Source organism: Ailuropoda melanoleuca, chromosome 8, assembly GCF_002007445.2.
Source record: "Ailuropoda melanoleuca isolate Jingjing chromosome 8, ASM200744v2, whole genome shotgun sequence".
In the NCBI taxonomy this organism is placed as follows: Eukaryota; Metazoa; Chordata; class Mammalia; order Carnivora; family Ursidae; genus Ailuropoda; species Ailuropoda melanoleuca.
This window is the reverse complement of record NC_048225.1, coordinates 37,661,995-37,676,893: the sequence shown is the minus strand read 5'-3', so window position 1 is coordinate 37,676,893 and position 14,899 is coordinate 37,661,995. Positions and strand designations below refer to the sequence as shown.

General features: G+C 43.7%; 1 protein-coding gene across 5 annotated transcripts in view; it reads left to right on the top strand.

The window, feature by feature from the left end:
- Positions 1 to 14,899, top strand: part of FAT3 (FAT atypical cadherin 3) — a 671,276-nt gene that overhangs the window by 585,251 nt on the left and 71,126 nt on the right. For all 5 annotated transcript variants that reach the window (XM_002920733.3, XM_019801263.2, XM_034666166.1 and 2 more), the window contains one exon: positions 1,146 to 1,379. In XM_002920733.3, the coding sequence (XP_002920779.1) occupies positions 1,146 to 1,379 (234 nt within the window). The remainder of the gene's footprint in view (positions 1 to 1,145; positions 1,380 to 14,899) is intronic.

Genomic DNA, 14,899 nt, shown 5'->3' with positions numbered 1-14,899 from the left:
CAGGGCCGTGTGGACCGCAGGGACAGCAGGAGCAGAGAGCACAGTGCAGCCGAGGAGGGCCGTATTCAACACTGTCACTGGGGAGAAGAGCTGTGGAATGGCTGGCAATGGGAGAACGAACTGCAGGCCGATGGTGGAGGGCCTCGAAGGCCCCACTGAAAAACCCCTGGGGGCTTCTGAGCGGCGAAGGAAATGGTCCGGGCTGTGTTTGAGAACTGGCTGCGGCAAGGAGGCGGTAGAAGGAAATGCTTTATAAGCATAGATGGCTTGGTCTGAAGAATGTCTACTAATTGTATTTAAGAATAATAATATTTCATGAGTCATACTTTTCACCAAGTCACATCTATTCAGGTCTGTCACTGCTGGTTGCTGTTGTCTATTGACATGGAAACAACCCCCAGGAATCTCCACACAGCACCCAGTGCAGCTGTTCCAGTGGTTCCAACACAGACATGACTTCCCTCCTCACCTTGCTCAATTCCTGCTGAGCCCAACTCCTCAAGCAGTCCCCCACCAGGATCCTCCCCAGAAACCCTAGGCCTTTCTATAGCCTGCAAGTCAGGTTTACCCTGGCACAATAGAATTCCCTCCAGACCTTTTTCTGCTAAAGCCAGCCTCTGCTTTCATCGTTTTCCTCTAGGAGATGGGGTAAAAAGATGTTGAGTGTCTGGAAGCAGAGAGACTGCCCCTTCTGGGTCTGTGGATTATTGACACGACTGACCATTGGAGAACTAAGGATACTTGTCCATTCTTTATGCTTTTTCTGGAGTTGGAGCAGTATGTCTCTGGATTTCTGCTCGATCTCCAGAAAAAGGATAGAGAATGGACAAGTACCTTAGTGCTTCAGGTCTTCAGAGGTTTAGAAGGGCATGGAGCCTTCCAAGGTAGCCAAGAGAAGGAAGTCCTGAAACCAGATATTTCACAGTGGGATTAATTAATTTCAAGGCCACACAGTTGATTTATTGTTGCATCGAGAATCCCATAAATTTTCCCCGGATGCTTAACATTGCTCTGTTTTTCCAAGTATAAGGCCCTTGAACCAAATGTTCCTGGTCCTTCCTGTGTTGGGGATTCTTTACATACTTGATTCTCTGCTTTTCAAAGAAAGAGGGCGTTTTGAAAAGCCAGGCCATTGATTTTCACAGGTGAATTAAAAACCTTGGCTCTTCTGGACCGGGAAAGGGTCCCTATGTACAGCCTGATTGCCAGGGCCACTGACGGAGGTGGCAGGTTCTGCCAATCCGACATCCACCTGATCCTGGAGGACGTGAACGATAACCCACCTGTGTTTTCTTCCGACCACTACAATGCCTGTGTCTATGAGAACACAGCCACCAAGGCTCTGTTGACCAGAGTTCAAGCCGTGGATCCTGATGTTGGTAAGTCAGTTGCATTGATGGGATGCCTCCCTCTTTCATGCACTTGACATATCTTCACCTTTCCTTGGCTGTCACCAACCCACCTGGGTCCTTCAGTCTGAGAACATGTGCACTAAACCAATGACCACATGTCAACTCTTCCGCTGATACACTTCACGTGCGTGAGAGAACTCCACAAGATGTCCTCCCCCTTCCTTCTAGGGTTTAAAGAAGCGATACAATGAATGTCCTTGCCTTTTAACAGAGTTTGGGGTTTGTTTATTCTTTCTTAACCTTTAGAATAAAAATAATAGCTTTCTTACTTGCCCATTCCTTCTGAACGTAGTTAAAATGCTGTATCGTGTGGCAGGGAGAATTCATTTCCATTTCTATAAAGAATTGCATCACATGCTTCAGCTGAAATATGACAATCTCGATTTATGGGAGTGCCCCATAGTGCAAAGAACAATTACTAAATGGGCTGCCAGTCCAATGTCAATTTTTTTTAACTGCCATTTTCCGTAGTCTTTTGGTCACATAGATCCTGACGTTACTAGGCAGAGCGAGGGTGGTAGAATTAAGAAGGAATTCAAACTAAAAGTTGCTAATAAAGTTTGTGTTCAAATCCACTTTGCATAATGAGATGGTGAGTTAGAAAAGACTGGAGTTAATTGCTAGGTAGTCCTTTTGAGAATGCATAAGTTATCGAGGTGACTGCATGATGGAATGTAAATACAAAAGGGCATATAGACAGCCTCTTAGTTGTGCATTTTAAGAGCTGTAAATCAGAGGACTAGAGATGATGGGGTGTGTCTGCTATGCTAAACAGACCTTTATATAATTCAGTGTCTTATTGCTTAATTCTGAATTGAAAGAAAAATTATTGGACTAATGGAAAAGTAAATACATGATAATTAGTTGAAAACAAACGTAGAGCCTGGGGTCTCTGCATATTTCCCCTTCAAGAAATTAGTAGCTACTTTAAATTATTGCTCTTATCTCATTAACATAATTTTCCAGGCTGAGAACCAACCCTTTAAAAGTCTGCATATTATGTAAAGCTTGGTAAANGGAAAAAAAAAAAAAAAAAAAAAAAACAGTGAGCAGGAAAATACTCATTTATTGATTTACAATTATGGAATACCTACAGATACTCTTTTTTTTCTTTGCAGTGATATTTCAAGTTCCTTCCAAAACAATGCCCCAGGAACCCCCCAGGTTCATGTATGTCCCTGATCTTGGTCCACTGCTATCTTGTACAAATATTCTTTTTTAAAGGAGCATTAGAAAACATTCTCTGGGGGTGCCCATGTGGCTCAGTCAGTTAAGCGTCTGCCTTCAGCTCAGATCTTGATCCCGAAGTCCTATGATCAAGCCCCGGGTCGGGCTCCCTGCTAAATTAGAATCCTGCTTCTCCCTCTCCCTCTGCTGCTCCCCCTGCTTGTGCGCTCTCTCTCTCTCTCTCTCTCTCTCTCTCAAGTAAAATAAAGAAAATCTTTGGAAGGAAGGAAGGAAGGAAGGAAGGAAGGAAGGAAGGAAGGAAGGAAAAGAAAGAAAAAGAAAGAAAGAAAGAAGAGAAAGAAAGAAAAGAAAGAAAGAAAGAGAAAGAAAGAAAGAAAGAAAGAAAGAAAGAAAGAAAGAAAGAAAGAAAGAAAGAAAAAGAAGAAAGAAAGAAAACATTCTCTGGACTCTTATTAGCAGGGGCAAAAAACAGAAATTATGCAAATAAATCTTTTTATGATTTAAATTTGAAAATGTGTAATTGAGCCATAGATGAAATTTAGAGATTAATTTCTTATTTAAATTAAATTAAAATCCTAATTTTAAAAAATTGAAATTTTTCTACTCACTTCCTTCATGAAGGAGTTGGGTCAGCTCTGTCTACCAGAGATTGAAGACAGAAGGACCCTGATTAGTACACACGGTGTTGTGGCCAGTGGAGGGTGGGGGGATGTGACTGGCTCACAGACGTGGCTTGTGGTGAAGAACATGCAGTTAGCTCCATCCTCCTTTTCACTTTTTCTGAGGCAGCTGTCCAGACTGGGAGTTGGGAAAGAAGGGATGACGAGACTCTGGGCCTTTAGCTGGGCAGAGATGACATAGCCTTGAAAGGACCAAAACCAGAATACTGCTCTCGTCAGCACCTGCCTCTCCTCTGCTCATTTGTACTTGTTAGCCAAAGGCTTACGTTCAGAGCTCTAAGTAGACACAGAGGCCGTGAGTGCTGCTCATATAAAGTGCATCCGCCAGGCCATCGTGTCTGTCTCAGAAAAATCCGAGCATAGGATATCGGGTCCTGGTTCCTTTTCTCAGTTTTTATACAACTCATTTAGCTTTAACAAAATGAAAGAACTAAGAGAGCTGGGATGAACCAATGAACACATGAAAATGCAAACTAGACACCCGACCATGTCCGGGGCACCGTGCTGAGGAAGTGGGTGTGACGGTCCTGGCCAGACCTTGCAGGCATCAATCTGAGCTCTCATCAAGCAAACATCCTCCAGAGTCCCTGGGCATCAGTGACTCGTGGCCTACTCCGTTTTCGTTAGCAGCCCAATCAGAACATTTCCTTTCTCGGGAATACCATTGCTTGGTCTTTCGTAAGGGACCACAGAGGATCGTGAACTGCCTACTGAGATTACCAGCTCGTCAAGGGGGCAATTCATCTTGGGGCCAGATTGAACCTCTGCTCTGAAGCTGAGTTTGCACCCTCATCATTAGACTGAATCGGCCCTCTTGTGTCTTTACTTTGGCTTACATAGTGTTCTTAAAGTGATTTAGTCGTCAATTAAAGTCAGGAGATTTTTATTCCAAGTTTCAATTTCTGGTGTTTTATTAAAACAGCAACAACCCTCAGAAGACTCAGCAGACTCAGCAGTTTCAGGTAGACAGTCCCACAGTGGCAGGAGCTGAAGAGGCAGTAGCTGCCTTTTTTGATAACCGCCAGCGCTCACACACCCTGTTTCCAGCCGCTTCGCTTATTTATGTTACTGCCTGACCCTCTGGGCCCCTTTGGGGCAAGAAAATAGCTGATTTTTTTTAAAAAAATTTTTATTTTGAATTAATAATAGGTTCACAGGTAGTTGCAAAAAAAAAAAAAATGTGCAGAAAGTCACATGTACCTTTCACTCAGCACTTTCCCCCAGTGAGGACATCTTGCGTAACTGTAATACAGTATCCAGTTTGGGGGGTGTGTGTGTAGCTCTATACAATTTTATCACTTGTGTGGCTTCGTGTAACCACCATCACAGAGCTCCCTGCTGCCACCCCATCATAGCCACACCAACCTCCTCCTGGCACTTCCTTCCCAATCTCTAACCTCCAGCAACCACTAATCTCCTATCTATAATTTTATTATTTCAAAAACATTATTTAAGAGGAATTCTATAGTTTATCATTTTTTGAGATTGGCTTTTTTTGCTAAACAAAGACCCATCCCAGCTGTCCTTACACCAATTCGTTTTTGATCCTAGCAAGGAATATTGTCTCCATTTGTGTAGATGACAGGGCTATTTGGTTCATGAAACTTCTTTTGTTAAGCATATTCGTTTACCAGAAGTTATAAGTTATTTCATCACCATTTAGCTACAGCATATACGAAGTCACTATAAATTACAAAGAAAAGATGAGGCAATATTCCTCTGAAATCTGATTCCGTAACTTCATGAACTCAAAGCTCTTATAAGGACTCGCTAAACTTACATATACTGACTTTCTAATTTGAAAAAATATTACTGCTCTTAGCCAAACACCTCTTTCCTATGCTGAATTTGTTGTTCATAATAAAACCACACTAATGTTAGAGTCAGTGCCTAAATTAGGAACAAAATCAAAACAGAGGAGGACAAGATAAATTCAACACCCATTTTATGAGCTCTAAGAAATAGCATGGCAGCTGTCTAGATTTTAGGACTAAAGTCTTAGTCTTCCTGTAAAATGGAAATATCCTCAATCCCATAAACTAATGACATGACTTTACGACCTAACATGCTTAAACATGTAATCCTTTGAGTAAAGATTAGGGGACCTTTTGTTGTACTATCTCTTTGGGGTTACTATCTTACTATTTAGTCTACCTCTTATAGGTAGGATTTGTGCCCAGCTTCCTAATTTTGAAGGTTTTCTAAGCCAGCAAAGGAAATATGTGGTGATGAAGATCAGAGCTAAAGTCTGTGACCATTTTAGGCAAAGTTATATGAAAATAAAATGTCAACATGCTCTGCAGAATATGCTATAGCTCATGATTTATTGAGAAGACAATTTCCAGATATTTGAGATGCAAGAGGACATATTTTTCCTCTTATGGACCGGGGACATAAAGCAAGGAAATGTTCTTATAAGCAACTCATTTACTTCTTTCCTATAAAATATTTTCTACAAGGCTTGGAACTTCTTTCAGGGATTTCAGAGAAACTTGGGGGCTCATAACACACATTGCAATTATTTTCCATTCAATTTAACAGAAATTTAGTGAGTAGCTAGGTAGAAGACACAGAAGGAACTGCAATATTCTCAAAGATGAGGAATGTGTGGTGACAGGCCTCAGGTCATCTGCAGCAGTGAAGAACATGAAGCAGAAACACACAGACCTTTAACAAAAGGCAGAGCTCCCAGAATGAATAGGATTTCAACAGGCAGAGGTAAGAAGGCATTCAGGAAGACAGGAACCATGAGGATAAAGTTGTAAAGCTGGGAACATGTGTACCCAACTCAATAATTGGGAGAGTATCATGTCATCCAGGATGGAAAGAAGTAAATGAGGTGAGAAATGTTGTCTGGGCCTGACTGTGGTGGTTCACACAGGCCAGGAATTATGTACTTAAACCAATAAGTGGAAAAGAGCCACTGAGCACTTTTGAGAAAAGAGCTCATCAATTCTGGGTTTGGGAAATGCTAATCTGATAGAAGCCTCTAAAATGAGGGTGAGGAAAGCTCCCAGGAGGGTATTGAAAAGGGCCAAAATTAGAGTGGTAGCTTTGGGATTTAGAAGGAAGGAGCATGGCCATCACCCCAAGCGGCTCCTGTGAAGTGGGGGGAAAGGGGGAGCAGAAGGGGAGCAGCCTCGCCTACCAGCACACCAGCAGAAGCCACGGCTGGACCTCACAGCCAGCCACACCAGTGCACCCACAGCTGTCACGGCCCAACCACACAATCCACATAGGGGACACCCCTGGAGTGCCTGGTTCTGAGCACCAGTGGGGACCCTCTACATAAGACCACACCTTCAAGACTGGGAGACACAGCTGATCCACCTAACATAAAAACGAACACAGAGAGGGTACCTGGGTGGCTCAGTTGGTTAACGGTCTGCCTTCTGCTCAGGTCATGATCTCACGGTCCTGGGATCAAGCCCCGCATCAGGGTCCCTGCTCAGCAAGGAATCTGCTTCTCCCTCACTCACTGCACCCCCCCCCAATTCATGCTGTTTATCTCTCTAAAATAAATAAAAAAAAAAAAAAAAAAAAAGAACAAGAGAGACAGGCAAAATGAGATGGCAGGGAATATGTTCCAAATGAAAGAATAAAGCAAAACCACAGAATTAAAAGAAACAGAGATAAGCAATATACCTAATAAAGAGCTCAAAGTAATGGTCAAAAAGATCCTCACTGGACTGAAGAGTGGGTGAACAGAGTGAGACCTTTAACAAAGAAGTAGAAAATATAAAAACGGTAAGTTGAAGAATACAATAACTGAAATGAAAAATACTCTAGAAGGAATCACAGCAGATTAGACGATGCAGAGGAATGGATCCGTGAGCTACAAGACAGGGTAATGGAAAGCACCCAAGTAGGACAGCCGAAAAGAAAAAAAGAATTTTTTTTTAAGATTTTATTTATTTATTCGACAGAGATAGAGACAGCCAGCGAGAGAGGGAACACAAGCAGGGGGAGTGGGAGAGGAAGAAGCAGGCTCGTAGCGGAGGAGCCTGATGTGGGGCTCGATCCCATACCGCCGGGATCACGCCCTGAGCCGAAGGCAGACGCTTAACCGCTGTGCCACCCAGGCGCCCCAAAAAAAAGAATTTTAAAGAATTAGAGTAGTTTAAGCAANTGTGGGGCTCGATCCCATACCGCCGGGATCACGCCCTGAGCCGAAGGCAGGCGCTTAACCGCTGTGCCACCCAGGTGCCCCCAAAAAAAGAATTTTAAAGAATTAGAGTAGTTTAAGCAGCCTCTGGGACAACATCAAGCATGTTGCATATAACATTTGCATTATAGGGGACTCAGAAGGAGAAGAGACAGAGAAAGGGGTAGAAAAGTGATTTGAAGAAATAATAGCTAAAAACGTCTCTAACCTAGCTAAGGAAACAGACATCCAGGTCCAGGAGGCACAGAAAGCCCCCAACAAGATGAGCCCAAAGAGGTCCACACCTTGACACATAATAATTAAAATGTGTAGGGAGTTTGCTTCGAAGGCTAGAAGAAACATGAGAGAAATTCATCCAGAAATGAGGAGGAGCAATGCTTCACTGACTGAGGGCTCTGTAGGTCATGCGTTACATTACTGAGTGGGTGCAACTGGTAGAGTAAATTAATAGAAGATACGGAAAGCTCTCAGAGTCTTCCAGAATGATGCTTTTCCCTCTAAAGTGAACACTTAGTTCCTCAATTAACAGAGAACAGAAAAGAGAGAGAGAAAAGTGATCTTGTGGCAGAATTTCCCCATTTTGACCTAAATATTTGTATTGCCACGGCCCTTAGAATTCTTAATTTTGCACTGTCATTCACTGTAATAATGTAAACTTGCTATCCATGTTGGGGGTTCATTTTCTGAGTATTTAATGAGGGAGTTGGTATCATGATTCCTGTGCTGTGCTCTCGTGGAGCACATACCAGAATGAACTTGGTTTTCCAAAGCACCAGAGCATCAGAGGAAATGAATGGCTGCCCCACTATATTGGAGCATTATTTGCTCTGAGAGGGTAGCTTCTTATGAAGAAGCAGGAGATGATGTATCTGAGAGCGATGTTCACGAATATAACCCATGAGTCTCGTTAAGCAGAGATCTTTCAAACCAGACCACATTGCATGAATCTCTCTAGTTGGTTTTTTATCTCTTCTGACTCAGCCTAGCCTTGTGTATGTGCCACCTCCTGAGAGCCATGAAAAGGGACTTGGGAAGAAAAGTGAAGAGAGGAGATAAGTTCTCAGCAAAGTGTTGTGGATTTGGTGCTGGAACTGTGACAGAAAAGCACACTGAGATCTCTGGGCTAGCAGGTTCCTGCATCGTCATGGGACAAACTCTAAGGGAGTGTCATTCACACCAATCTATAAGGACCTCACTGAGTAGTCGTATGGCCTTTCCTTGGTGTGTGCAGTAGAGAAAGAGTTCTGTCTTCCTCTTCTTAAAGACTATGAATCTTATTAAATTAGGACCCCATCCTTATGACTTCATTTAACTTAATATCTCCTAAAAGCCCCATCTCCAGATACAGTCACATCAGGGTTAGGGCATCAACATACGAATTTGGGGGAGACACAATTCAGTGCATAGCACTTGTCACTCTCCTTTGGATCACTCCCTTTGGGGAAGAGAGCTATGAAATTGTGAGGCTGGACTGTGAGAGGCCTACATGACGAGGGACTGAGTGCCTATTAGAAACTAGATGAGGGAGCTTGAAAGTGGACCCCCTCCTCCATTTGAGCCTTCAGATGAACCTGCAGCCCCGCTCAACAGAGAAAGCTTGGGCCATAGCCAGCCAGCTAAGTCATGCCTGGATTCCTGCCCCCACAGAACCCATGAGATCCTAAATATTTGTTGTTTCATGCTAAGTTATGAGGTAACTTAGAGAACTAGCACATTAACGCAACTGTACAGGCCTTCTGAATTCTGTCCACATATCCTTAAGAATCCCCTGCCACAGCCATTATCCTTCCACAGGCTCCATTCTGTGAGGAGAAACGGCTCTCATGCAAGGCAGTGGCAATTAAAACAGGGCCCTCCCTCAAGGAGGAGTAGTTCATCCAAGCTGGGAATTTGCTGCTTTGATGTGGCGGGGTGAGTGGTGATGCCAGAGCGTTGGCTTCTCCTTGTTACTGTTCTCATGGCTTCCTGGATTCTGTCTGGGGCAGTAGGCCCACTGCTGTAGACCATCCCCTCGCAGATCATGGGATATTACACTGCAAAGGCCCTGAAACAAAATCCAGTCAAAACCTTTCTTTTCCCGAGGAAGAAACTGTGGCCCCTAGATAAAGACACTTCTCCAAGATGACTTTCTTAGTGGCAGAGTGAGATCTAAAAGGAGGGTATCCTGACGTCTCAGTCCAAGGCTCTTTTCTGTATTCTAGTAATTTCTACCAGAAGATGATTCAAGAGGGATTCAATTCTGATTCAGCCTGTCTGCTCTTAAGTACCATTTTTCTGTGTCTTTCCTAATGCCTTAGAGTTTGTCACCTCTAAGCTGCATAGGTCAGTGAGTTAATGTGGGTTTTTTTTTCCCCAAAGCTCTGTTATTCTCTAAAGTATTAAATCTTTGAAGGTGGCTGAGGGACTGTTAAATTTTTCATAAAAATTAAATAATCCCCCTAAAGGCTGCAAGACATAGCCATTTCTGGAGCATTTTGTGGCTGAAACCCTTTGTCTCTTGGGGATATCAAAAAATATGTTATGTTTAAAGCCTTTCTCCAAAGGGGATCCCTCCTACATTGTTGGTGGGAATGCATGTTGGTACAGCCACTCTGGAAAACAGTGTGGAGGTCCCTTAAAAAGTTAAAAATTGAGCTACCCTATGACCCAGCCATCGCACTACTGGGTGTTTACCCCAAAGATACAGACGTAGTGAAGAGAAGGGCCATATGCACCCCAATGTTCATAGCAGCATTGTCCACAATAGCTAAATCATGGAAGGAACCGAGATGCCCCTCAACAGATGAATGGATTAAGAAGCTGTGGTCCATATATACAATGGAATATTACTCAGCTATCAGAAAGAACGAGTTCTCAACATTTGCTGCAACATGGACGGCACTGGAGGAGATAATGCTAAGTGAAATAAGTCAAGCAGAGAAAGACAATTATCATATGATTTCTCTCATCTATGGAACATAAGAACTAGGAAGATCAGTAGGGGAAGAAAGGGATAAAGAAAGGGGGGGTAATCAGAAGGGGGAATGAAACATAAGAGACTATGGACTATGAGAAACAAACTGAGGACTTCAGAGGGGAAGGGGGTGGGGGAATGGGATAGACTGGTGATGGGTGGTAAGGAGGGCACGTATTGCATGGTACACTGGGTGTTATACACAACTAATGGAGCATCAAACTTTATATCGGAATCCGGGGATGTACTGTAAGGTGACTAACATAATATAATAAAAAATCATTTAAAGTAAAAAAAAAAAATAATAAAGCCTTTCTCCAGAAAGCCCCAAACACTGACACATTTAATCTTATTATGGCAGAAGAGCTATTGATATTCTCACCTCAGATGGAGAAACTGAGGTTCAAAAAGTTAGGCTGCTCCTCTCAAGCCATCTGGTAAATGGAGGGTCGTCCTGAGCAAAGGTTTCCCTGGCCCGTAACCCCCCGAATTCTTGACCTCCCTCCAGCATCAGGACACCTTCTGCAGTACCTGTGGCTTGATGGTGGACTGTGGCACCCCATGCCCTCCTTGTCACATTTGCCTGTTACTTTGGGAAGCAACATCCTGCAGTGGCTTTGGGAGGAGACCAGATTAAATACTCCAGTTCCAGGAGCCTCTACTAACTGTCTAACCTTAAATAAGTTCCCCGACCATTTCGAAATCCACTTCCGCCCTGGAAAAATGGAGATACAAATTCTTTGTTTTCCCACCAGACCGTGAGCTCTTAGAGGGCTGGGACACCAGCCTTCTGTGTCGCCAGCCTTGGCGTGGACCAGCCACCCAGTACGTGTGCCATACTGCCAAGTTGTTGGGAGAACAACGTTAGACATTCTGTGTTAACTCCTAATGTCATGTCTAGAGCATATGTGGGTTCCTTCTGCCAGGGGCATTCATTCACAGACTCCCTCGTGGAGGAAGCCTCGGATGCTGGAAATTACTCTCTCCGTGTCCACTGGGGAGAATGTGAGTGCTTTCTGTCACACACGGCTTAATTTTGGAACGTGCAATAACCCTCTACGCCTAAGAAATTAGGATCCCTTCAGTTGATTAGAGCCCTACAAACTACCCCCTCCCAAATTCCAGGATCCAACGCCAGAGAAAAACCAATGCAGGGAATCAGACAAACTGGCTATCCGCCCTGGCTGTGCGTTAGAATCCTTATGAGAGCTTTTTAAAGTAAACAGACAAAAATAAACACAAACAGGCGAGTACTGCATCTCCAAAATCTGACTCAGAAAGTCTGGGATAGGGCTCAATATGCATTTTTTTCCCTCTTTTTGACTGTGATGCCTTGCCTGGTTTAGAAGCCTTTGCATTTGCCACATATCAGTTGTTATCGTTATTATGCTTTTTAAAACCCAGTTTCTTCCAGGGGCGCCTGGAAGAAACTTCAGTGAAGTATCCAACTCCTGACTTCAGCTCAGGGTCATGGGAACATGAGATGGATCGAGCCCTGTGTCAAGAGCCTGTGGGGCGCCTGGGTGGCTCAGTCGTTAAGCATCTGCCTTCGGCTCAGGGCGTGACCCCAGTGCTCTGGGATCAAGCCCCACGTCGGGCTCTTCCGCTGGGAGCCTGCTTCTTTCTCTCCCACTCCCCCTGCTTGTGTTCCCTCTCTCACTGGCTGTCTCTCTCTCTCTCTGTCAAATGAATAAATAAAATCTTTTAAAAAAATCAAAAATAAATAAAAAATCAAAAAAAATTTTTTAAAAAGGAGCCTATGCATGGAGCCTGCTTAAGATTCTCTCACTCTCCTCCCTCTGCCCCTCCAACCACCCCCACTCACAGATGCTCCCTCTCTGAAAAAAAAAAAAAAAAGAATAAATAATAAAATAAAATCCAATTTCTTCCAAGTAGGGGATCAAAACAAACGAAACAGCTAATTCCTTCCAGAAAAGAGCTTAGTGAAGGGTTTTAGTACCGCCCCCTATGGGCAGGGAATTCTGATTTCTTTTTTTTTTTTTAATGTTTTTTTATTATATTATGTTAGTCACCATACAGTACAACCCTGGTTTTTGATGTAAAGTTCAATGAGTCATTAGTTGCGTATAACACCCAGTGCACCATGCAATACGTGCCCTCCTTACTACCCATCACCAGCCTATCCCATTCCCCCACCCCCCTCCCCTCTGAAGCCCTCAGTTTGTTTCTCAGAGTCCATAGTCTCTCAGAATTCTGATTTCTGACCATTGAGGGTAGTGAGTCATTCCCATAAGCTCCCCCATTCACACACTGCTTCTCTCCCGGGTGCCACAGGTTGGTTAACAGGCCTCCTAGCGCCTCCGTGGGTCAGTCCTGACCCAGCATGCAGCAGTGTGGAGGACGGGCTGACGGGAGTGCTGGTATCCCTGCGAATTTCCACCTACCCCTGGGCACTGTGTGCAGACACCACGGACCCCCCACTTTGGCTCCCCACCTCTGCGGGGTATGTGGAGGCTCAGTGGAGCGTTCATCAGCTTTGCCACAAGATCTCACTATCCTTTCACCTTGTGAAGCCTTGGCAGTCGCGATTATGTTGTCCATCCTCTGTGCGGAGCTCTTTAAATGACTTCTTGCATGTTACAAAAACGCTTCCCACTCGGACAGCCTCTTCATCCGTCTCCTCCAGTCTTCCTTCTCCTCTCTGCTTCTTCATCCCTTAGCTTACACCCAGCTTTTCATTTACTCTAGTTCTAACTGTTTATAACAGCTTTGGTAATCTGCTAGTGGTTCTGAAAATAGACAGCTTTAGCTGCTGCCCTTCTAAACTTCTCATTTAGCAATTAATCCTTTTTGCCCTTCTCCAAACACCCAGTATCATCATTCTTTACTTCACATGTGTTTGAGTCACCGAAATGCCCCTTCTTCTCATCACTTTTCCACTTTGGTACTCCTGACAACTCCTATCTTCCCTTCATGATTCAACTGAGTCGCTTTCTTCCCTGGGAAATGTCCCTCCGCCGTCCCTCTCCGATCATCGACTAGATCCACGTTTGTCTCCGGGAGACATTGAGGGGCTGTGATTCCTCTGTGGATTCCCAGTGTCTACCATGTGGCGGGAGTCCTGGGAGGGTTTATCGGATGGAAATGACTTATTGGATGGATGGATGATTGATCCAGTGGTCATACATAATGACCCACTTAGGAAACATTTTTAGTATTATTGCTGGGTAGTCCAGCATAGAAGTTCCATGCACCAATAAAGACGGAGTTTTGAGTCCTTTGATGAATTCATTTACCTGCACTTGACTCTCCCAGGCTTAGCAAAGTGCCAGGCCATAGATGGTAGGGAGCTTTTGTGTCCAGGTGGGCTGCAGCCTTGGAGGTATCACAGAAGGTGCTGTCGCTCGCCGGCAGGGCTGGCCATCTGGGACTGCAGCCTTTGCAGGTGTGTGGCCCCTTTGCTTAGAAGGGCCCCACGTTGGTTTGATGCTCTGCTGGAGCTATGCTGAACTTCGCAACTCTTTTTAAAACAAGGGACCCTGCATTTTTATCTTTCACAGAACCTCATAATCATATTGCCAGTGCCGCCCAGCGGGGCTGCTGCCAGCCCAACTGGTGAGTCCACAGGAAGTCTATGGTACTGTCAGGATCTCCTCAACTCTGTACTGGGGCTGCCTTCTGTCTTCTTTGACGGTTCCAAAAGCTCCAGTATTCCTGACCCCAGAGTCGGTATTTTGCCTGGGGGAATGTGCCAGGGTTAGTCATCACCCAATGAAAAACTTGTAAAACACACTTAAAATGGGAATAATCAGAGAGTCTATTTAAAGTCTAACTTGAAAAGTAATTGCAATTCTGTGGACCTCCTAATGACAACTTTCTTTTATTTTCTATCATCCGAAGCCCTATTTTAAAGATAGAAAAAAGTGGTCAGTTTGAGCTCTTTGACTGTAATGGGATTTTACTTGCCTCCCACAGACAATGAGAGGAGATTTGAGGCTAACCATTTTCTTCTACAGCTGAATTTAAGGATACAAAATAGTTCAAAACAATGTATCACTTGAAATAACTTTGTAATGAAACCTTGACAAAAAAAAATATTTTTTCTGAGTAAAGCCAGTGTCTTAAGGAGCACAAGAAAAAAATGAGGAATGGAAATACCCATAAAAAGAATGCTTATACAGTATATGAGTATCCTTTTTCTACAATTACTTCAAATGGCATGTGTGCTGAGAATTACACTGGCCTGGAAAATAACTCGGAAATTTGACTGCTCTCCAAAATTGGTAATAAATTTTCCATTACATGGTTTTTTTTAATAGTCCTTTTACTTGCTAGAAACATGATCTGTGTCTATGGTATAAAACCTAGAAAGATAGGCAAAAGGAAAAACAAGTCAATTCCAACCATTGTTGGTATTTTGATGAAGTCTCTTCCACTTTTTCCTTTACAAAAATGAACTCATAAGCTAGATATTGTTTTGTAACCTCCTTTTTTCACTGGCTCACAAATATATTTCTGTGTCGCTGTATATTCTCTTACA